This window comes from Egretta garzetta, unplaced genomic scaffold (genome assembly GCF_000687185.1).
Source record: "Egretta garzetta isolate BGI_Z169 unplaced genomic scaffold, ASM68718v1 scaffold81, whole genome shotgun sequence".
Classification (NCBI taxonomy): Eukaryota; Metazoa; Chordata; class Aves; order Pelecaniformes; family Ardeidae; genus Egretta; species Egretta garzetta.
This window is the reverse complement of record NW_009258671.1, coordinates 4,278,208-4,303,278: the sequence shown is the minus strand read 5'-3', so window position 1 is coordinate 4,303,278 and position 25,071 is coordinate 4,278,208. Positions and strand designations below refer to the sequence as shown.

At 35.3% G+C, this 25,071-nt stretch overlaps 1 protein-coding gene across 1 annotated transcript in view; it reads right to left on the bottom strand.

The window, feature by feature from the left end:
* Positions 1-25,071, bottom strand: part of C2CD5 (C2 calcium dependent domain containing 5) — a 55,547-nt gene that overhangs the window by 6,613 nt on the left and 23,863 nt on the right. The window contains exons 6-18 of the mRNA XM_035888516.1: positions 20,058-20,172; positions 17,466-17,561; positions 15,478-15,669; positions 12,439-12,625; positions 11,255-11,419; positions 10,782-10,922; positions 8,571-8,634; positions 5,176-5,237; positions 4,043-4,141; positions 3,530-3,619; positions 2,663-2,750; positions 1,507-1,597; positions 1,233-1,254 (exon numbers count right to left, since the gene is read on the bottom strand). Of these exons, the coding sequence (XP_035744409.1) occupies positions 1,233-1,254; positions 1,507-1,597; positions 2,663-2,750; positions 3,530-3,619; positions 4,043-4,141; positions 5,176-5,237; positions 8,571-8,634; positions 10,782-10,922; positions 11,255-11,419; positions 12,439-12,625; positions 15,478-15,669; positions 17,466-17,561; positions 20,058-20,172 (1,412 nt within the window). The remainder of the gene's footprint in view (positions 1-1,232; positions 1,255-1,506; positions 1,598-2,662; positions 2,751-3,529; positions 3,620-4,042; positions 4,142-5,175; positions 5,238-8,570; positions 8,635-10,781; positions 10,923-11,254; positions 11,420-12,438; positions 12,626-15,477; positions 15,670-17,465; positions 17,562-20,057; positions 20,173-25,071) is intronic.

Here is a 25,071-nt window from a genome sequence, read left to right as displayed (position 1 = left end):
TAAAAAAAAATGGATTCCATTCAGATGATATATGAGCAGAGTCATGTAGTACAGTACAACAGCTTTCTTCTTATAAAAAAAATTTTTAGAGTAGAATATGAGAAAAAAAAAATCTTCTATATATACTATAACAGGTATGTTGATAGCACATAATAAATTGGTATAAATAATTGATTTTATTAAATCTGTTTTGCAAATTATAATATGATTGTTTACTAGAGGTCATTACTTTATAAGGTTGTATACAAACATTTTTAAAATAACAATCCTACAGAGAAGTATGTAAAAAAGGTATCAATATATTAAATAAGCTGCTAAGTAAATGTAATGACAACGAAACCTCGAGTCTACTTGTCATAGAAATGATAGATGAAAATTATCTAGTTGAAAGCCTCCAAAGTGATGTACAGGACAATATGGAATGTGAGGAACATCAGGAAAAGTGATATACGTGAGCAGACTACCCTCTACTGGCCAGTGCCCATTATACAAGTAGCACTGCCTAGTAACAGTGAAAAAGACACCAGTCAGAAATTTCTGGATAGCTCCTCTTTTTGAAGAATAAAGTTTAACAGTATCATAATGTGGCCAATTAAAAGTTAAGCACACACAAATGCATTAAAAAAAAAATAAAAAGCAAGAATATTACTGCTGAAATTAAACTGACCTCTGAAAATACAAGTAAATGTGGTAGGCACCCTCCTTTATAAAACTTGTACAATAGGCAAAAAAGGAAGCTCCCTAACATTTTAGTAAAAGAACGTTTACAATAATTCACAAATACTAAATTTCCTATCATTAGCTATTTTGGTGGGTAAATAATCCCACCAAAGGAGAAGGAAGTAAAGACAACTGATTTCAATGAATGACGACCTAATTTTTAATACAGTCATAGAAGAATTGTGACAACTATTCTTTCAGTGCAGTTCTATCTCGGGTAAAATAAAGCAGCTTTTCAACAGTTAAAATATGCTGCACTGTACACACTGTTTACTATATAAGTTCAGTCTCCTTCACTTAAAAAGAAATTTGCATACAATTTTGCTCAGCTGAACAAGCAGTACGTGCTAGATAAAGTATTTCCCACCATGGAAACTATGAGATTAATTATTTGAGGCTAACAATACGTGGATTTATTTTATAAGGGCCATTTACAGAAGCAAAGCAGTATGAGGCAAGCCTAATTATTATGTAATTTACAATTCTTTAAGTCAAATGACACCCAACACCCAGTGGTTGGCAGCATTTTCGATACTCTAAATGCAAAGGTAGAAGAAATCTGTCTAGATAAAAAATCTACAAAAGAACATTTACAGATGTATTAGCCAGTCCATCTTATGTGACTCTCAAAAACTTTGACTTTAGGAGTGAACACATCCATTATGCTTAGGTAGCGCAGAATATTTATAGCATGTGAAAGTACAGACATTTTAAAGCTGCTGCAATAATGAAAGAGCAGAACTCAAAATCAGTAAAAAACAATAGTTCAGCATTCTTCCATTTAACTGACCTTTAGCTGGTGAGAATGGTTGAGAAGCAAGGGGATCAGAGCAAAGTTCCAATGGAAATTGTAGCTGTTCTTCATTGTCTGTAGATGCTTCAACAAAGAAAACATACCAAATTGATAATTAACCCCCCAAATCAGATTTGCCAGTAATAATAAGCACTACAGGTTCAGTCTAGTCAGGTCTGACTGGAACAGATTTTTTCAGCATATGCATAGAGTGATGCGGTTCTGTATGAACAGGTAGATGTCTGACAACAAATCCAGCTGCAAAACTGAACAGAACCTGTGTTCCAGTGCACAGAATTCGATTTAGTATTTTCAGGAAAAAGTATTAAGTCAATTCATGTATTTTAGATTTGATACTGCAGTTGGATCCGAGTTAGCTACACATTACAGTAAAAAGTAATGTGATTTATTTCACATGAAAGAAAACAATTTACTGTTACTATTTAAGAAGTAAGGTATAACTGATGTTTAGAAACACATGGCTCTGTTCTACTACATAATTCAATTCTTCAGAATGGAGTATCTTTAAAGTTCTGTCTAAATTCCCATATCCAGATTGCACACATACATTTCTAGCATAAGATGGTGCTTCATTATTAAGATGACATGTGGAGATTGCGGTATCCTCTTCTATTCCCTCCATAATGCTATATGCTTCACTGATCTTTGAAAATATAACTGACCTACTTAAGGGTTTGGGGGATTTTTTTCTGAAGAATAGTAGGAATAATTTATTTTCTGCCTTCTTGAAGTAAGGACAAAATTTGCTACCTGCAAGAACAAGTCTTCTCTAATGACTTACACCACGTTTCAAAATACAATGAAGTGTCATCATCTGTTACACTAATTCTATAGAGAAAAATATGGTAGATGGAATAAGGAAATAACAAACTTTTTTTTCATGTTACTATAAGTTTGTTGGTTACGTACAAGCAAATACCTAATACTTGATAAGGAAGTCATCCTGCTTGGAGGTCACATATATGAACTCTAAAAACCTCTGTGTTATGTATGACTTTACATATCAAACTTCCCCATAAAAATGTGTGTATGTAACTGAAAATAAAACGTAGGCTCATGAGGTACTGGGGGAAAAAAATATGAAAGAAAAAGATACTCTCTTATCTTTACATGCCTCACAACATTTACCTCTTTGCTGTGATTTTTCTGTAGGGGCTTTGTTGGCTTGTAATGCTTGGTTTTTGTCAAATGTAATTGCAACAGCTGTGACTGCAATCTGCAAGTGAGAAATATATGGCATATTAGGGAACTTAATCTCTTGTGCAATCTGCAAAAATATTTTTGCAAAAAAGCCAGCTTTTTCCACAGACAAATAATAGGGGGGAAAAAAATCATCTAAGTAGACATATTAAACATCCTTCACAGCAAAGCATAGAAGGTAATACTACGGTCCATTGTTAGAACATACACGTGACAGTGTTTGTCCCATATTTATGATTTTGTTCATCAGTTCTTTCCTCCTTTCTTGGTGAACTGATGTAAAGAATCATAAAATCTCATTATCATCATATTTGTAAGAGAGAGAGAAAGAGATGTTTAATTGATCACAAGAATGATATTATACTTCTGAAGAAAACATTTTATTTAAAAATAATGAAGTATATCGTACCATATTGAAACTGAAAGAAAAAAATCAGACAATTATAATGACAACATACTTAGAAAACTAGTGTGCCATATTCTTGTAGTCAATGCGGTAACACCTTTTAATGGGTATCAGGGCTTTTCATTTCCTGTCTAACTAAAAAGACACACACTATTCAGATGCACTACGCTCATGAAATGCCACGTAGTCCCGTGACTCTCAAAACTGGTGAAATCCATATGTCATCCTTTTTATTCACCAAAGATTATGGCCTTAAGTTGTATTTCAGAATTCGCCAGGCACACTAGTAAATGAAATCCCAGCCTAGCTTACTCTGAGCAGCAAATGTTAATTCAAGGCCAAAACTGGCATGCCTACATGCTGGAAGTCAAAAGAAATAGTTTACTTACCTGAACTAATTCATCCTCTGGTAGAGCAACTGTAAAATTTACATGACAAAGGCAGCAGGGAACCATAGACCGTAGTTTAAAATACAAGCTCTGTTGAAGACAAGACATTATTTGTGTTACTTTAAAAAATGTATGGTTTATTTCAGCAAGATTAAAGATCAAATCTCTTTTCGTAGTAGAAATCATCTAATCATATTAGTTTTTTCTTGAAGAATAATTACAGATGTGAAAAGTCAGGATAGAATGCAATCTGCTGTGCAGCAGTCTTTATACTTCTGTTTCTACAGTACATTACCAATCCAAAGGACTCATTCCAATTGAAAAAGCTTTGGAAATCCTAAACATGGTAAGAAGGGTGAATCTATCTTCAGAGCAGCTTACACACTAATTACAGACACTTTGTAAACTAATTCTGAAAAGTAATTATGAAGAAAATACTATTTTCAGTATAGCCAGGTTTTACTTTGCTTCCATTTGAATAATTCAAAAAAATGTTTGAAATAAGGATCTTACCTTCAACAGATTCTCACAGAGATCATTGAAGTTCTTATTAAGCGTTTGATTTGTTAGGTTAATGTTGCTTAATCGGGATACTCTTACTGCTGTGAACATCTGAATTAGAAAGAAACACACTTATTTTTTATCCAATAGATATGACTGTATGTTATATTAAAACCAAAACAAATTCATAAATAAAGCAAATAATGCATAACATGGAGGGGGAGGGGCATGGAACGAAAAGGAAGAAACTGTAGCAACAGTAAGTCAAGCAAAGTGCTTATTGCTCATGAAATTTTACAAACAAAAGGCAAGTTTTCCATGAACTAATGTATACGATTATATGAAACAAGTGATTAAGCAAGATATTAAATACTCTATGTTCTTTTTACTTCCTTCATAAAGGAGTCATTCTACCGGCTACATATTTTAAAGGAGTCATTCTACCGGCTACATATTTTGTTAACTGCTGTTGAAAATTATATGTTCATTATGTACAATAATGGAATGTCATATACAGATGCACAGGCAATCCCATCAGCCTGAGAGTACGCTGCTGGTGCAGTCATATTGTTTTCAGGTTTAAGCTGTGCCTCTGCAAAGTACAGTCTTGTATTGTGCCAATTAGGTGTAAAAGCTCACTTAGATCTGTTTTAACTCTCTATATGAGACTGAATTGTGTTCTACAAACATGAACAACATGTTTAATTATAAATGAAATTTTTCCCTACTCACTGGATTGGCTTTATCTAATTCTTATTTATCTTAACCTATTAATGTTATCATATTCAGTATCTCACACTAAGGAACACAGTCAACAATTTGTTTCTTCTAAGAAGCTTCAAAATCTAGCCAAGCTCTTAAAAATGCCCAAAACCTTAAAGTTTGTATTTAGTATAATTATATTCTAATTTTTATATTTTTTGTACCAGGCTCTCAATTAGATAACAGCATTGAAAAAACCCACAAAGAAACAGGTTCTCATACCCTGTTTTTCTTACCAAAACACTACTTTTATTTCTAACGCAAGTGTATCCTTTTAATTTATCTTTTAAAATTAGTGATCTCTAGTAAATATTTAAATTACTACAGCATATTTCAACACAATTTGGAAAAAAAAAGGTTTGCTTTTCTTTGAATAACCTTACTTGAATTTCTGGTGTCCAGTTATTTATACCAGGCATAATTTCTGTGTTGCAACTGTAAAAACCTGTAAAGAAAATATTGGGGAAATCTTATGTTGCACACCGAAATATACTTTTAAGAAACATATGTGACCTTACTTGATGTTTTGCAAGTATTTTTCCTCATGTGTTTTTCAATATTGAATAATATACCAGAAATAAGACTAACATTCAAAAAACATAGCATCTGAAGAATACAATATAACGTACAAAAGAAAAACATGCATTCTGTTATTCACACTGCAGTGAAAAATTGGATAGGGAAGATGGAACTCACCACTTTTAAAACATGAATTCACTACAGAATTCTTATTCTGAATATTTCTTCAACCACCAAAAAGCAAGGCCAGAAATATCATCATGTTAAGCAACACGAGCGATGGCATGAAATGCAACACAGAGTTGCTCCCCGTGGAGACTGGGTAACTCATGTCATCTGATGCTAAGACTAACTGGTGAGACACGCTCCCCGACTGCTTCACAGAACCACTCCCTGTGGAACCCACAAACCAAGCAACTGCTGACTAGCTGGTCCTGAGCAGGGAGAAGCGTTCAAAGGAGTTTTTTAGCTCTGATCAAGATACACTTAAGCATTCTTATATGAAGGGCGAACATCCAAAATCCATTACTGCTCTGCCTAGTTTCTAATAGACAAACTACGTGCAAATAAGGGAACTTATTCAAGAGGTGTGATAGGAAAAAGCTACAAAGCTAACCTTTGACAGACAGCACAGAGATGCTCTAAAAAGATACTACGTAGAGACTGAGTGCAAATATGTAACACTTACTAACAGAGACTTGAAAAGACAAAAAAAAAGTATAATGACTAAACAGCAGGGTAGGAAGTTATCAACAGCAAACAGGCAATGTTGAAAATCTAAAGATATAACTAAATGAGCACAAAAGAGAAAAGTCTGGTAGGGCCTATGTAAATGCACAAAATAAATGGGAAAAGAAATTGTGTAGCAGCTTGTGGAAGGTATAAATATTAATATTTTCTTTCAGAACATCAAAAGAAGAAATCTTGTTGAAGAGTCAAGTAAGATATAGAAAGAATATGCAGAGATAACATGATAGTGGAAAACATGCATTTTTATTTATTTTTTTTTTATATGAATGTTCACCACGGTAGTGGAGCTTTCCACAATAGTGGAAAACTAGTCCCTTGTTTAGTTTTCATCAGAGAACCTGTCCTAAACAAAAGTGTCTGAAGGAGATACTGAACAAATAGGCAAATGAAGAATAAGGATCCGTATAATCAACAGCAAAGGCAAAAGATGACACAGCTGACTAATCAGGATTGAACTCTTAATTTTAAATTACTCCACTACCAGAGGAGAGGATTCTTTAATCTTCAGGTAGTGAGGTGCTTTTAGTGACTGGAACCTACTAACTTGCCTAGTACGGATATCTGTATTACTGGCCCATAAGAGTTATTCCAGAAAATGAAATTCATGGGCAGATGGAAAAACAAGACACTGCAGAGGAGCTGATACCGCTTTTCTAAGTAACAGTCATGGCTCACAAGCTGTCAACAAGCACGTAGACAAAAAGGCATCTGACTGATACATCAAAAAACATTTGATAAGGACTCTTTAAGAAACTAAAATACTGAAAGGTAGAATGGAGTACCATTGAAAGAAATACAATTATTGTAAGATTGCAAAGAGAGGGTCAAAATAAATGCTCAATTTTCACAGTGGAGACATCTGTAACTCAAGATTGTATGCTTCAAACATATTCACAACTCATCCGCAAAAGAGGATAAAATGAGGTGACTGCCGATGGCCTTATTCTAGTGCAGTAAAATCAACTGCAGCAGGGGATAATCGATGAGGAATAAAAGATTCGGTGGTAGTAATAGATAACTATGACAAGGATAGTTCTGAGCTCAACAGTACTCAAAATGATAAATACTGATACGAGTTATTATTAGGAAGGGAACAGCTATGTGCTCAGAAGAAACATGGGGAAACTCAAAAAAATAGGAGAGGGAGGACAAGGACGACCAAATGTACAGAGCAACTTCCATGTAACAGACAACTACATTAGCCTTTTATCCAGATCCAGGAGTTCCATCGAGAAGGACATGACAGGTATTTATACAACCACAAATAGCATAAATAAGACTGATACAAACCAAGGCTTCACTGTTCTTCCCAATATAAGAAAAAGGAAAAACCAAATAAAGTTGGGGTGATACAAACCAAGTGTAAGAAGCTGGCTCTTACTTGGGTACAGATCCTGATGCAAAACTGTGTGAACACTGAATGCGCACATGGGCTTAACACGCAAACAGCCAAAGGCACAGCAAAGTTTGACAAAAGCTATTGTTTACAAAGAGTAACTTTCTTCCAGGATGCTGTTGAACTATGAACTGTTAGCATACTGTTCTGTGGGATTTTTTTTCCCCCCCTTGCTCTTACACATTAATGCAATATGCATTCTTGCCTGATCCCTATCAGCAAGCAGACACTGAGTGATTCAGTACGTGTCCCCCTATGTTGGGTTCTTAAATAATTTTTAAATGCAGAAAACTAAACGGACACCTCACAGAGTTCTATTGTCAGCAATGCAGCCCCAACATTCATATTCATACTGTGAAATAAAAAGGCATCGATTTCAAGTCTCATGATTGAATTCTGAAAATTATTCACTTTAATCAGTTTTATGTTCTCATGCTGCAACACTTAAAAATACATCTATAAAAAACACTAAAGAAATTAGAAACTATTTCTATTATTTGACTTTACTGCCTTCTACAGAAAATGACCAATACTGACTTGGATAAAAATGCTGTGGGTGATTTAAGAATTCCAAGTAATTTTGGACTTTGCCTTTTTAACAGCATGGACTACAAATGCAGTGAACAAAGCCTTAAATTGACTGCATGGCACAATCACAAAGCAAGGAAAATACAAATGCACTTGTTGAACACGAGCGCTGTAAGGGTAAATTGCTCACTACAAATACTTAAAGACCATTCTGTTCCCTGTAATTCTGCTTTCATTGACCCTGAAACCTACAAATTAGCCATTCAGTCTAGAAATCTTCAGAAACTGGATTACTAGTAGAAAAGATCCAATTGTTATACCCATATGAAGTAACAACAAATTAGCAACAACCGTACAAATCAGTGAACTACAAAATGCCACACAAATACTGTGTTTACTTCAGTTTTCAGTAAGCAACAATCCCAATAAAAGGCTTAATGACTTATTTTTCACAGGCATATCTGACAAGCTAAACACTAAGAATATTTTCACTGTTACTCTTGAACGTTTTCTTTAATAAAAACAGTTCTATTTTGTCATTTTGCAGCCTACAGTATAAATTAGAAAAATATGTTTTAACTATACCAGAAGGTGGTGGAACATCTGTCAGTAAGGAATGTACATCTTCCATTGCATCTGTATCATCAATCTGGAAAAAGGAGTAATTGATAAAAATCATGTTGCTGTTCCAGTCAGAAATCTCAGAAAGATGTAAAAACTCTGTGCTCAACAAGAGATCTATATCTGGCAGCTAAGTTGACATTTAAAAAAAAAAAAAAAGGACTCCATCAATCAGTGCTCTGAATCTTAACTAGCAGTCTATGATACGCTTAACACTTGAAAAATAGTTCCCTTAATATTATATTAAAAATAAAGCAATGTGCACAGAACACACAGAAACTGCAGCAGGTAAGACAAGAATGATCAACAGAAAATTTTTAAAATGCTGAACAAGGTTCCACACAACAACTTACAACTTCTTCCAGCTGAGGGCCTTTGGCTGGTAGAGCTCTCATAAGGTCTGTATTATACTGATGTGACCATTCTCTGTCTATTTCAATGACACAAAAATCTTTCCAGGACTTTAAAAACCTTGCTTAGTATGAACAGCAGAAAACCAAATAGGAGAAGGTAAATTTGGGGATTGTTAGTTTATCCTATTGAAATAACCCCTACTCCATCCAATCTTTAAAGACTTTTGATATTTTAGATCTGCCCTGCTACCTTCTGTAAGTATTCCTGTCTCATGTGTCTTCAGGTTCATTCTGCCCTAACGATCTGCAAAAGATCCAAGTTTACCTCTAACTTTCAATATTTTTTTCTCAAGTAACCTGAAATTGTTTATATTTTAACTCCAGTATTAAAGGTTTCTCTTTCTCCTTCTCCCTTTCCAAGTAAGAAGAGAAGATTTTTTTTCCCCTCAAAAAAAAAAATACAGACAGCCCTATCATCGCAATTGCCTTCTTAGCGCCTCTTAGCATTTCCTCATCACAGTGAATTTTTTACCGCTTTTACTAATGTAATTCCAGTGAACAATGATTTTACTCTTGAAAATTCAAGAGTCAGGAGCTTCACTAGTTCCTGGAATAGTTTCTGATATCCAATTTCTTAACAAAGACAGTAGTAAGTGGTTAAGCAGATGAAAAGTCCTTTTTTCTACAAATAAAGACTGAACTGTCAATACACTTTGATCTTAGTATACCTGTAATGCACTGAAGAGCAAAATTTTACTCAAAGAGCAGAAGCACCAACCAAACTCAATTTATTATACCAACATCTCTTCCAGACTGTTATTTTTTCACTCTCCTTTCTTACCTCTGTTTTCAAATGAACTGCTGTTACAGCGCTCTCTCACTCTCCCTATCTACAACTTTTCTTCCAGATTATTTTCTATGAAGGTAGTGATTTGTGAAGATTAACATAAAGGGAAATCTTGAATGTACCTTAGGCTGCAATTACAGGCTGTAATTTAATTGTTTTCTTCTTATTATTCTAGGACAGGTATTTGTAATACCCGTATCTACAGGAAGATGATCAAAACTCTAGCCTTCTTTAGTACTTGGCTCCTTTCCTTCAAAATTGTGCAATGTTAAAATCACATCTTTGAATTTTAGTGAATAGAGAGGTAGAAGAAATCTATGTTCTTTATCTGTAGGTGTTGGTTTTGTTTCTAGTCATAGCTATGGAAAGAACTGGAAGGTATTCTCTGAAGTTGCAGGTTCTTTAACTCTGAAAAGCATCAGCTGACATTCAGACAAGCAAATCTCCTCTTATGTGCTCTCTTGACACGTTTTTTTGGATGCTTCAAATACTACCAGTTCTGAAAATTAATAATTCTGAATATCCAGCTGTAACAGTAAGAGCTTTGAAATGATAAGAATACACAAGCTTTTTCTTTGCTAAATATGAAACATGACAACACAGAACCTCAATGTTTACAAAAATAAATCTAAGCTTTGGATCAGTCGTGACTGCTGCTTGAATTAGGCAGAAGAGCAGTTCTTAACAGCCCTTAGTTATTATTCTAAATATTGCTACATGTTCATGAATAGCAGGGCAATCTTTTTTCAAATATTGTCCCTAGGCATAATATAGCTATGCTTTAAGTAAACAGAATAAGAAAAAGAGAGGCAATACAAAATCCAATACTTAACATTTTCTACTGATACAAAATGGAAAAATTTATAACAATTTAAGAACTGGTTTTGGAGATGAGTAAGAAAACTTTTCTCCATTTCTTTATATATATTTCAGGAAAAGAGAAGTAAGAACATGAGTACTGAAAACATTTATCACCTCCAAGACAAAAGCATCCTTTTTCCCATGTGAAAGGTCTAGCTCTGTAACTTCATCAGAACTTTCCGACTGAGATCTTAATAACCTGGAACGTTGTCTTGGCTCTGGAATGGGAGACCCAATGATTTCTTCAGGTAGCTCCTAAAAAGGATATAAAAATTAACAGTTGTTTATGTAGCTTAGAAATAATTTCAATTATAAGCTATTTGTTAACAGTTCTAAGAATCAGAACATTCTGGAAATAATTTTACTGGGCAATAAATCTAAATAAGTACAAACTGATTTGGATATGTGGCTTAAGAGATCTGAAAATTCCAGTAGGTTCCCAAAATATAGTGAAAAGAATCTGTATCTCTATTAAAAATAATGTATGTTCTGGAATGATTCAGTGAATAAGAATTCATGGATATACAGGGTATATATCTGTTTGAGTCAGAATGCTTTATTTTTAAGAATATAAAAGCTTTACTTACTGGAGGATTAATCTCATAAAGTTCCTTGTTTTTTGCTATCGTATCATTTATTTTCTTTTGCATGTGAGATATATGCTGCTCATAGGTGCCATCATTCGGAGTCTTCCCAGCAATCTGAATACCACCAGGTGTTGGCAAAGCTGCTAGATACACACCTGTTGCAGACTTTTAAAAAGTCATTAAGAAAAATGACAATTACATAAGCATGTACTTTAATTTTTCATATAGAGTTTTCCGTGCTGCTTATGCTATAATGGACAGCACTGTGACATGTACATTACAGCATGATCTCTTCCCATTGTAAATGGATATCTCTCTCCTGTTCACTTATGAAAACCCCACTATTCTTTTACTAAACTCACTCCTTCTCATGGGTCTTTTAGATGGTGGAACTCTTAACTTACTTAAAAGTTTCAAACAAAGTATGAATTAAAACCTCTGTTCCAGTATATTTTGGGTAGGCAAGTGATGGATTTAAAACTTGGCCAAACCATTTAAGTATCACTGAAGTTATGACAATCCCATTTCTATTTACAGAAAACAGACCATCAGTTCAGACAAGAGAACATGTGAGTCAGTCAGTATTACCCAAACATCCTCTTAAGACTGCTGCAGGAAGCAGCAGCAGCATACTTCACTATTCTAACCCCAAACAACAGAATGAGGTTAGAAAATATTGTTAATGAACATTTCTTGACTATCTCTAAGACACTTCCAATCTATAATTTATTTCTTCGGTGCCATCAAAGAAGAGGTGACAGACCTTTCTCTTGTTGGCAACTAACCAAAAGATTTATTGAGAGACTTAAATGACTTTGTCATGGAACTGTAATGCAACTTGAGGAACGGGGATCTCTTTGACATGACCTTTGAAAATGCACATTTTTCTATCATTTATGCCATTAAACCATTTAAAGTTTCTCTTCCTCTCATACCCTTTCTAATAATCTTGTCCTCTAACAGAGTTTCAAGAGATTTGAATCTTCTTTTTCTGGTGCTGAAAGATAGTCTGTCCTGTTTTGTCAACAATTAGACACCTCATTCCTTTTCACCACTTCATTTATTTTTAAAATGAGATTTTAATACCTCTAGTTACTCAGAATTTCACAACACTTGTATGTCTTTGTGTCCTGAAAAAATACTGTAAGAAAGCAAAAGAATCCCAAGTTTGAAACTGTACTTACTGCCAGCCCCATTAGCATATTTTCACCCACAGTGATCTGAATTCTCAGCCCAAACAGAGCATTCATTCCTCTCAGCTTAAGTTTATTCATCAGTTGGGTGTGCACTTCATATTCCATAAATGGCAAGAGATTACTAATAGCTGTCGCATTTGCTTCAGCCTGAGCTTTCTTCTTTAGACGGCATAACCTGACAATATGAAACAGTACATGACATCAGCAGATAAACATTTTAAAAAATGGACTGTTGAGGATTGAATGTGACCACACGGTATTTTGATTTTTTTTCCTCGTTCTATAACCTAATATAATTAGTTTCTTTTTAATGTATTTTAAAATCTGTTAAAATATTAAATTCTCATCAGGAAGATCAAGACAGACTGAGGCACTGAGTCTCAATAAGTAAGATCTGATTTTCATTTTTACAGGAAACTGTGTTTTTACGTTAACAATAAAAATGGGTAACATAAAAAGTAAACTTATAAACCAGAACAATACAGAACATTCAGCAACATTCAAAAATATTCCCTATCAAAGCAGAATACAAAAATTACAAATACTGTATTTCTGTAAATCACTGAATGAAGTCATGTCTCCTTTCTTAAAACATACTTAAGAACTGTTATCAGATGGAAACAACATGCATCACACAGGGTGTTTGTCATAATAGTCTGACGGCACAAAATAGCTATGCAATGTAAAGTTTTCTACAGATTCCAGACAACCATCTACTAGATGTTTGGCTAAATCTATTAGCAATCCTATCACATAGCAGCAACTGTTAAAAATTTGCCCTGCTCACTTTTGTCAAAGCAAATACTGAAGACAAACACAACTTTGCTATTGCAAGTTGTTTGGCAATTGTTAAACACTGTCCCCCACAAAAGAGATTATTTCAAGGGACAGTTACCACAGCCCTTTTCAATTGAGCCTCAGAACTGCTAAGATGTATTCCTCTATATGGCTGCAACTGTAAAATAAAATGTCAGTTCAAGAACTACTTGAGACTGAAAATTACTTACTTGAAAATTTGCATTTTCAGCTTTTCTTCTAGTAAGACCCCAGATGCAAACACCTATTCTGTTGCTGCAAACCTCTTAAGCACTTCAGGTATAAACACAGGAAATTACATCTACTGGTAGAATTTTTAAAATTCCTATTAAGAGTTATTCAAGGCACACTTTGGAATAAAGGAAGAAGCAAGTGCCCTCACAGATCAAGCATTAACCAGACTAAAAATACTCATCTTAAAAGAATAAAAGAAAGAGCACAGAAATCCCATCTCTGACTATATTATGTTAGCCATATTCCACTCTTTGGGTTTAGTCCCGTTAAGCTGAAATTCAAACCCCACACCACTGTAATGACTGTGTACTATCAGTGACAGATTTCCATTCAGAAAGAGCACGACAACTGTACATTTTGGTGATACGAACAGACAACACTTTCTTCTAAGGACCACATTTATTACAGGAAAAACATAGTAATTCACCCAATCGTAACAAGTTCACCTCAAAATCTTTTTAACTATAGCTTCAGGTCTTTTTTCATTTTTCTGGGGGAGCGGGAACATTTGTGGGATCATTCTAGAGAAAAATGGGACATTTGCAAGTGCTCCAGAGGCAGATCGGGGACCACTATGTGACCCTGAAAGTCAATTTCCACAATGGTGCTGGACACAGAGCCCAGTAATATGGAGAATACCAAAGAAGGAGCACAGATCAAGTCTCTACAGTAGCTCCAGTAATTCTGTTCTAGCAGAAGTCAGATAATGATAATCATAGGATCATAAAAAAAAGATCTCAGATGAGAAGGAACCTCAGGAAGTCTTCAGTCCAACCTCTTGTACAGACAAAGCAGGGTCAACTCTGAGTTCGGACCAGGATGCTCAGAGCTTTATCCAGCTGGGTCTTGAAAACTCCCCAGAGATGGAGACAGCAGAACCTTCCAGGCAATTTGCCCCACTGCCTACATAGAGCCCTCATGGGTAAGTAGTTTTGCCTTATATCTACTCTCAGTCTCCCTTGCTTCAACTTAGGCCCACTGTCTCTCACTCTCTCACTATGCAGCACTGTGAAGACCCTGGCTACATATGCTCCATAACCTTATTATAGGTATGGCAGGCTACTATTAGGTCCCCCTGAATCCTTCCTCTCTCCAGACTGAAGAAGTCCAGCACCCACAGCTTCCCTTCGTAACACAGGTGCTCCTTAGTCCCTTGGCGCCTCTCCGCTGAACTTGCTCTAGCTTTCCCTTGTTTGTCTTCGGCTCAGAGGAGCACAAAACTGGACAGGTATCATATCGCCTGGTCCCGCTCATTGTGGTCTAACTGGCAAACTTGAAAAGAATGCAGTCCATCATCCCTTCCACATCATTAAGGTGTTCAACAGGTCAGGTCCCACTGCAGATTCTGTTATACTTGTCATGGCAATCCAGGTAGGTTATGGACCACAAACCACTACCCTCTCAGCCCAACCATCCAACCAGTTATTTATCCACGTAGCTGCCACCCATACAGACTATACATAGCTAATCCTTCTTTCCCACTGTAAACCACCTTATGCCCTTTTCCAAATTCAAATTCAAAGACCACAGCATAACTGGACATATCAAACAATTCTACAGAGGTCATGTCCAGCTATGGACATCAGCACAAAATTAACACAACCGACTTAAACAGTTCATTTAGTTTCAAGTGCAATAGCTGCATCTGACCATGTTAGCAGTCCCAAAGAGCAAGTTAAAGCATGAAAACCCTTACATCCAGGCAGACAAAATACAGCAATTCCCACAGACATTAAAAAAGCTGAACATTTACCAACTGTCCATCAGCATGGGTAAGCTACCCGATGTCCATCAACAGACATGACACATAGTACAGGGGGTGGAGAAGGCTGTCCTTCTCCTGTACCCTAATACACTGCCATCAATTCCTAGCAATTCAACATAAAAAATTAAGATTTGATGACATACTGGATTTTAGCAACAGGAATTTTTTCAAAGACCTCCAAAACTTTACTAAAAAAATATTTTGATAGATACCTGGCTTGAATAAGACATCCCTTCCCAATAACTATTGCCTCAACAGGAAGATCAATTGTGGTGAAAAGGACATCAGGAACTTTTTGCTTCCTGCAGTTGTAACAGTAAGTGAGGTGAGCAGGGAATGGCATGTTCAATTCATCATACGGTATATGGCAAAATCCACAACCTGGCGGTAAAGCTTCTTCAATCCTAAAAATACATTATGGAGAACATACTTAAAACATCTGCGTCTTACTAACAATGATCAATACAAACACATGTGTATAAACACCTACAGATACCTACTTAAATCAAACACTGCAGCTATATTCTGCTCCATTACACCAATGTGACAAGTACTGCACTTTATTAATTAGAAGACTAAAATTAGGCTGCACATGACTAGCTAAAATGCTATAAATAACACTTGCATCAAAACTTGTTATGCAGGGATCAAGAAAAAGTATATACAATGACCAAAAATTTATATAAACCTAAAACATTACTGAGCTGACTTTAGGCACTATGATTTCTAAATGTAGTCCCAAGTACAATGGTTGTATAGAAATACAATGAAAAGTCTCCTTTACACAGATTGTGTCCAAAAACCTACACAAACCCAATGAGCAGAACATAAACAAACCAACCAACCTACTGAGAAGCAGCACAATAAGTATTAACATTGTAAGAAGAACAGCAAGATTATTTCCTAAGATAAGGTATTAGGTAAAACTTGTTATTTGCTTAGAACACTTAGTTCCACTCCCCCAAAAGAAATATCCAGGAACAACCACTATAAAAATACAAATAAGAAAATCACAGGCTAACTGCATCACTACAAATTTATTCTGTTTCACATAAAAAATTCTTCTCAGGGTATTTTGAAGAGATGCTTAAGCAAATCTGCCAGATTTGGAACTAGTTATCATAAACTTTAGCTCAAAGTAGACTTTGTATCGTATGAGAAAGTGTCATAGACTTTGGCTCATATTTTGTCTCAAACATGGACTTTGTCCATTTACTTGTTCTACCTTCCTTTGGCATTTCTAATTTATGCCAAGACCCTCAGTAGCACCAAAATACTTATTTTGACAAAAATGCAATTTTCTTCATATTGTGAACATGACATTTCTCTCCATCATATAATGCATATGAAAACAAGTATTTTTTGTTCTCGCTACAGTTTTCAAATGTCTATCTACACAAGAAGATGATGGCTTCCTGTTAATGAAGTAAAATAATAATAAATAATACTATGTTGGCAGGTTTATTATGGAAAAAGTAACGCAAGCGATAAAGTGTAATAAATAGTCTTACTTATGACAACAATGATCCCTTGAAATATTTCATGACTATCCTGATGATCACACAACAAATTACCCATATGCATTAGTTAATGTAATTACTTTTTCCCCAAAATAACTGCTTGTCAATACTCATTCTTCAAATGTTATTTGCAAGAGCAGAAACAATGGGAAACTTCACGTTTTTCCTTCAGTTTCATGATTTTGTTCATAAACTTCAACTAAAACATACTTCTTTTACAAGTCTGGCACCATCTTTGTTTTACAACCAAGATATTTTATCTCCCATGCAGCTCTTAAATAGTACATACAGAGCATATATACACATATTACAGCCACAGCAGTTTTTGGTTTACGTAATTTATCATAGATCTGTAATTTTTTATAATGTGATATAAAGCTGAGAAAGATACCTGAAGAGCGGCAAAGAAAAAAACCGAGTTATGATCTGTGGTTAGTAGTCAAATGTGTTACCTTATTCAGACTGTTAGAAATAAAAACAGAATATCTAATTTGGTGCAGAGTTCCATTACTTCTGTTGTTGTTGTTGTTAGTGAAAAGCAGTAAAGTGGTTGGTCCCGCATCCTGCACTGTAACACTGTAACCTACCCTAATAGAGAAGAACTATCTTGGCTCTGAGGAAAAAAATCAACCTCTCCCTTCTCTGACCCTATGGAAAAGAAGCCAGGCTGCCATGACAACCTTTGTTCCAAACAGCCTTCCATGGTGCCATCCTGAAGAAACCTAGGGTTCAGTACAGCTGCTGTGCCAGACGCGGACAAAATACAGACCTCTTCACTATAAGAGAAAAGAATTACAACAAAGTGAATTCCTACTACTTAGAGCTATTTTCATTTAAAACTATTAGATTAAAAGGTCGGTACAAAAGTCTCAATGAATTCAATGTAACTACTACTTTTGTGCATTTGCGCAACTTTATCCATTAAATCTCACAAACAATCCTCTTCTAGTATTGAAACCATTGTATAAATAAGAGATGCAAAAGGATTGAACAGAAAGACTAAAGAGCTTTGCCCTGTATTATACATAATACGCTATAACATCACAAAGGCTAACCACGTTTAAGTATGGTTTTCAATACTATAGTTAATAATGCAAAGAAATCCAGCCAACCAACAAGGCAAAGAAACATTAAAAAAACAAGGCATAATTGTTTACCAAAGTAAAATGGAAATTGAGAGCCTCAACAGCTTATAAACATTCGCTCTCAAAATGAAGTTACAACACAACACTGACAAGGGTGCTTCTTGGAGGATAAAAAGTAGCAAAACAGTAAAATTTGACTATGAACAACTACAATAATGGTACATTTAGCATGTAAAGTAACCATATTCATGATTTAGCAGAGTTAAAGCTCTCAGGAGTGCAATCTACATCACAGAGCTTTTAATATTTCTGAAATTGTTAAATAAGAAACAAATCTCTAACATTCTGTACTTAAAATACTATATTGGAAAACATATGGAGAAAAGCTTTCCCACATTTTCTAGAATGATACACGTGCCCTTTTTATTTGTGGTTTCTCTTTCCAGAGTAGTTTTTCATAAACAACATGTCTGGCAGACCAGTACTTACAGACAGAGCCTTGCTCTTTAAGCATGGAATAAAGCTGAACTGGCAACTAAGCATGGGAACTCTACTAAACTATTTTATCAATGATCAAATACTACCACATTAAATTCCTTAAGAAAATGAAGGTGTGAAACAACCCAATAACTGACTGCCTATCTATACTCTGTACATTCTTTACCCATAGTGAAGGGAGAAAAAAATACAAAATATTCGTGTTTTTTACAAGGAGATCGACAGCCAAAGGAATAAGTCTTCCGTTTTTAGTGCAAGTTTATCTCTCAGTGATGGAAACTTGCACATTGCAATTCTGAGGTAAATAAGGTCTTTAATACACCGAGACAGACAGGACATAACCAGACAAGACAGCATAAGGAATAGAAACCATGCCTTGTCTGTAAAGTAAGTTCTATTTTAATACTCTACTAGCACAAGGACTTGACTTCCAAAATTGTTCTCAAGTTTTGTGAAAGATAAATATATTTGCTGGGCTTGGTTTTGTTTGATGTTTTTTTTTTATCTGCAGCGAAGCAATAAATGTAAAGGAGCAACACACATGAAGCAATCAATGCTGTGGCTTTCAGACTTATAATTTCTGATTATATTATTACTTTAGCAACAGATGGTGTGCTCTCATGAAAGCTCTGTAGAACTCTGTATTTCTTTCTTCAACTTATCAATTGCAAGGTAAAATGAAACTTTTTTCCAACTTCTCTCTTTAAAAAAGCAAATGCTTAGTGCTTTTTCTTTCAAGTATTTAGGCAAAATCAACTTGACAGAGAAGAAATTCAGACATCTGAGTTTGCTTCAGTTACTTTCCTACAGCAATTCAAAACAAGTGCCAGAGCACTTTTCTGTTTGATACCAACCATACTACGCCCCAGGAGGAGGTCTTCATACACTACTTTCCGGAGCTAGAAAGAGATACAACCTTTCCTGGGCCAGAGAGGAGGAGTAATTAGATGAATCCCGAATTATTTCTCCCAATCTCCAAGCCTCTCACAAAGTTTGTTATTAAGCCACCAAAATACAGATGATTCTCAGCCAAAGAGAATACAGTAAGACACTAGAGTTTTGGCATGAACGGGCTGTAGGGCTGGGGAATTCAACCTCAGAAAGACTATTGCAGAGCAGCAGTTTAGTATGTTAAACACTACTGTAGTGAAAGATAAAAATAATGACACACATTTTCCAGAAACAAATACAGAACGCTTATACCTAGATCTATCAGGCAGCATATTCTCCTTTAACTTACAATTAATACATTCCTAGTAAAGAACTTGTGCCTTAAGTCTGAATTTTACCATTTAAGTACTGGTCTGCCAGTTGTTACCCAATAATGAAACTGCAACACATACACTTTCAGAAAGTCTTAACTATTTAGGTAGATTAGGTTTAGAAAATTTCATAGATAAAGTAATACTGTTACTACAAAAGCAAATATGTAGGTTTGAATTTAAAAAAAAAATAAAAATTGTAACGTTCATCAGACAAAACTTAAAACCCAATAAAAACCCAAACCAAAACATATTAAAAAATCCCCACAATAGTGAAATCTCAGAAGGTTATTTTAACAAACTTTCTGAAGTAGGTATACTAGACAATACCAACAACTGTGCTGAAATAGTTCATAGTTTTTAATCCACCGAAGATGAAATAAGTTTTCTGTGGCATTTTGAAAATCAAATCATCATCATGATTTACCAAATGCTAGTTGATTCACTGTAGCCCACTACAGCATGACAACCCAATGCCTTGGCATGGGATTTTATTTCTTGTCTGATTTCTGCCCACCATGCATCACGTGTCTCTGGTTCATCTGAAAGACAAAGTATAAATCAGTTCACTATTCTGCACTATGTAAACATACAGTTTCATGCAATTAATCTGAAAAGTCAAATTTTTCATATTCAGGTGCTTTGTTGTATCTGGGCACTTTTTATTTCGTAGCTATCGCACTTCAAGCAAACACTAACAGGGCTTTTTCATTACTTTTCTTGTTTATCACCCAAGTGAACAGGTTCTCACAAATTACTGCAGTCTTGTTGTTGTCCACATGACAGATAATACCAGAATACTGTAGATACTGTTCCAATATCTACCCACTTGAAGACCATACTGCCAGTTTTCAACAACATGAGAGCAGGATGCAACTTGCAACAAAGCATCACAGATACTCTATAATATTGAAAAACTAGTAGTAATAGTAATAAAACAGTATTTGTAGTAATAAAGTAATATTTTCCTTTGGTATACACCTAACATCTTTAAAATAACCTCAATAGTTTTTCCTACTGTAAACAGTTCTCTCTGTTAACCAGATTTTGAAAATACTTGTTCAAGACTATGACTAATCAAACACACAGCTCTGTCATCCTTATTTCAGCACTTCTAACTTTGAGAAGCCATAGGTATTTGAAACTACTTCTACATTAACAACATTAAGAAGTACAAGATGTATGTTGACTATGTATTTGTTGATGCTTTTTTGCTTCAGTATCTTTTTACCCCTCCAATGGATTCTAATTACCTTTATTGTCTTTGACTTCATATGTTAAAATGTATCCTACCTGCTTTTCTTGAATACATTAAAAATGCAAAAAAAGAATGCTACTAGAATAAGTTTATGCAATCCATTTATTTTAACTGTTCAGTAATTAGTTTCCCAGAACCAAAGCTCTTGTCTTGGAAGCTTGTTACATATGAAGTCAATGAGCACCATTATTTACAATCAGAGTTTGTCAACTGTTTCTTAGTTCAAAATGGCTTACCTGTACCAATGAACTTAGTTGAAAACTACGTTAAATGTTGATAAATAAGGGGAAAAACAGCAACAAACAATAGGCACTCCAACACTACAAAGGGCTCTGAGTAGACAGACTCTTACACGATTTCCCTGAAATCAACTAAATTTTGCACAGATACAGACTTCTAGCCATTGAGATCCCCTTGCTCTATCGTGATTTAAATATCAATGTCAAAACCTGAGATTCATTGGGAACCAATTTTATACTATCAGGAATATTTATATAGTGTATGATAACCCTATATCATACACTAGGTTATCTGACAACATGACAAACAAAAATGAAAGATGCAGATATACACATATTTTGAACTTCACTGAAACAAAAATATTATACGGCAAGATGTATTCATTCATGAATTTACTTCAACTTTTCATTTAGAGCTAGGCTTTCAGCTTTCTAAAATAAACTGATGATCATTTTCTAATTAAAAAAAAAAAAGAGCAGAGGTACATATATTCAACTATACCTAACTTTGGACATTAACGCTTTGTAACCCATAGCACTATACTGACTAACAGCAGCCTTGGGTATGCAGACTGAAGTTTACCCAACCTTTGCTTTAAGAAATGAACAGTGAACAGAAAAAAAGCCTACAGTGATAGTTCTTAGGAGGGTTCTCCACAATCAAGATAAAAATATACACATTAAGACACAAAACAGACTGAGGATTTTCATGAACTGTATCAATCACGTTCCATTATATCAGAGTTCACCTTCAGCAGATTTCAATGCATTACTAGTAGAATCTTGAGGCACTGCACTTCACCACTTTGCAATGTGAAAACACTGTCCAAACACTTTCACTGTCTGGGAAAATCAAATGCTCAAGATGATACTCAGTAATCCTGACTTGGATGGTTAGAGTACCTGCTAGCAAGGTCTCACACTTGTCAGCTTCCAAAAGCTGAGAATCATGCAGAAATTACCCATCAGATCATATGACTGGAGTTCCCAAGCTCAGCTATGAGAACCATTTGTGATACCCATAAAGGAAAGTGGGAGGCAAAACGTCTTCTCTTCTGCGTGTGCACCACTCTCTGAACAGAGGCTGTGGTTGCTGCCACCAGTTAATGGCAGTAGTGGCAGGTGAATGGAGCAACTTTGGAAATCCATTTTAAGGCAAAGGCTACAACATCTGACAAAACAGAGAGCTGTATGGCAGATGTGAGACCACAAGCACATTCTGTAAATGTTATCGCTAACTCTTTGTGGGGGAAGGGACATGGATCTTGGGACCAATTCCTCCTTCCCCATCCAATCATGGACAAGACGACTACTTATCAATGATGTCTGTCTCTATAACAGAAAAGTGTAAGTAGTTGGAAAAGTGGTTCACTGACTATGCAGAACAATCCTTGCTCAGTTAGATTTGACCACAGGCAGCTGGCTATAAACACTGACTGAACAGCCACACAGATTTTTGTACTTCACAGAAAAACACCTGCAAAGGAGAAGTAACCTTTTTCTAAATGTAAACAAAGACGAAAAAGCCAATTTTACTAAATCACCGCTTTTCTCTTCACACCTTTAGGAACCATTTGGCAAAAACTGCTCCTACTTGTCACCAATGACGGTTCTATGACAATAAGTGCAAGGAAATGTGAAGTCATGATGAAGGAGTTGAAAGTGAGCAACAGGTGAAGTAACTGGGGATGAACAGGCAAAGTGCTGTAGAATAAAGAATAAGATTACAGACAAGAATATGACACTGAAAAGGTATGTAGCCACAGTAAAAACTGAAATGGAGTGAAATGTTGAAAGTGAACAGATATGCTTAAGGGGAACAGAAAAAGTAGAAATACTAGTGACGGGTCCCAAACTGTATGCAAACATTTAATTTTCCTCCACAAAAATTTATAGTTTAAATTAAGGTTTAGGAACAAGTTCCTAAGAGAGTTAACATGGTTTTCTCACCTAACTTATCTACAAAAACACCCTATCATAGTTGAAAGCACATTTTGTTGTGAGGTTGCTCAACACTATGTCTTGCTAAAGCAACATTTAACTCTTTACTCTGAGAATCTGTTCAACATCAGTGTTAACAAAACCAGTAACTACAGTAATATAACAGATAATTTTCATACTTAAGAGGTAAGAACAATTTTCCAGCCATTGACTTCAGTGTTAACAGGATCAGGCCCAATATCTTCAAAAAATTCAACAAATTCTCATTGCACAAGTTCAAAAATTTCTATACGAGTCATGCATAAACAAGTGTTTGTAAAGAAGACTGGGTTCTCTGCTTAAGACATTTAGTTGAGCATTTTTCTTCCAGAAAGAGGCCAAAATTAGAAATCAGGATGTTTATATATAAATACCGTACATTCACCATTTACACAAACTTACCTTTGCATATTAAAACACAAAATGATTGTCTACAATTAAAATCAAACACCATGACATTGCAATAATAAATTGATACAAAACACTGAATGCAGTGCAATGTGTAGCATTCATATTCTTCTGACAAATATTTTCACAAGCAGCCTTTTTTGACACATGAGCCACACAATTTCACATGGGGATGCCATTGTAGCATTTACAAGTTTAGTAAAGCTAAGGATTTACAAAAACAATTAGAGGAGTTAGGGAAGCAGGATGGCATGTGTCCAGTACACTCCATAAGAGTGTCTGTTGTTGTTTTTTGCTAAGGCAAAAGCTTAAGAACTAAGGGTTTGCAAAGCAGATTCAGCAGACAGTAGCCAGAAACGGTGGGTATTTTGGCGCATGCTTGGATCAGGTGACAGTACAGACTGAAAACTATGGCAGCTCACTGAAATGGTTACAGAAAGTAATGGCCCTGGATTCTAGGTGGAAGCAAAAAGGCAAGCATACATAGCACTCAATCACAAGCTTTTCTAGCAAATCTACTGAGTAGTTTATAGCAAGGTTTATCTACAACTTCAAGCAAAAAAGTTTACAAAAATTACACTGCTATTATGAGCCCTTCATTGGAAACCGAAGACTGAACATTATACCTACTTTTATTAATGTTTCAAAATTGGCGTGATATTTATGACAAAGTGGAAGAAAAGTATGCTGTTTCTAGAGTTGAAGACTTGAGAAACAATGCTGTGCCAATTCTAATGTCCTCCAACTACAACTTTCCAAACTTATTTCATTAAACAGCTTTAGAAGATACAAACAGCACTGTATTCATTTTGTGCTCTAAATTTTCTTTGAGTCAGTTCCATCCACCATCAATTCACCTATTTATTTCCTGCAAAATATGAGGTTGACTTCTATAAGGCTGTATTGTCGATAGGGCAACATCCTGCCCAAATCTTTCACCTCGAGATAACCCTAGACACTATCAATGCTTTCTGATTCATAAGAAGCAACACCTATCCAAAGTTATTTGCTAGAGGTTCACTTGCAGGGGGCCTTCCAAGATTTAGCCAGAATCTGCGTTATGCTAGGTACATACAGATTTTTAAAACCTGAAGAAAAATGAAGAATGGTCTCATGAGTACACAGATCATACTCAAGAGTTATTGTACTGAAGCTGAATCCCTAGACATCCTGAAACAATTACTCTGAAGTAGGAGCTGTATGATTCATTTCAACCTATTTTAATATCATGCAATTTAGTAAATATTTACATTTCTCATTTAACAGTCTGAGAGGAGGACAATCATACTATGAAAGTTTTCACAATCTACAAGTGACTTGCTATTCTGTTGTCTCAAAAATGGTAATGGAAACACCAATAATGCGCTTTCAAATTTAATCTTTGAGTCTTTCACTGGGCAGAGCCGTTATCCACACTTTCCTTATCCCCTTATTTTGGTATCTTCCTCATTAAAACCCATTAATTAGCTTATACAGAAAGAAGTGTGGCCTTTTTTTTGTAGGTTGGTTTGGTTGGGGTTTTTTGAGACACACCTTTGTTCGGTTACAAGCACCCT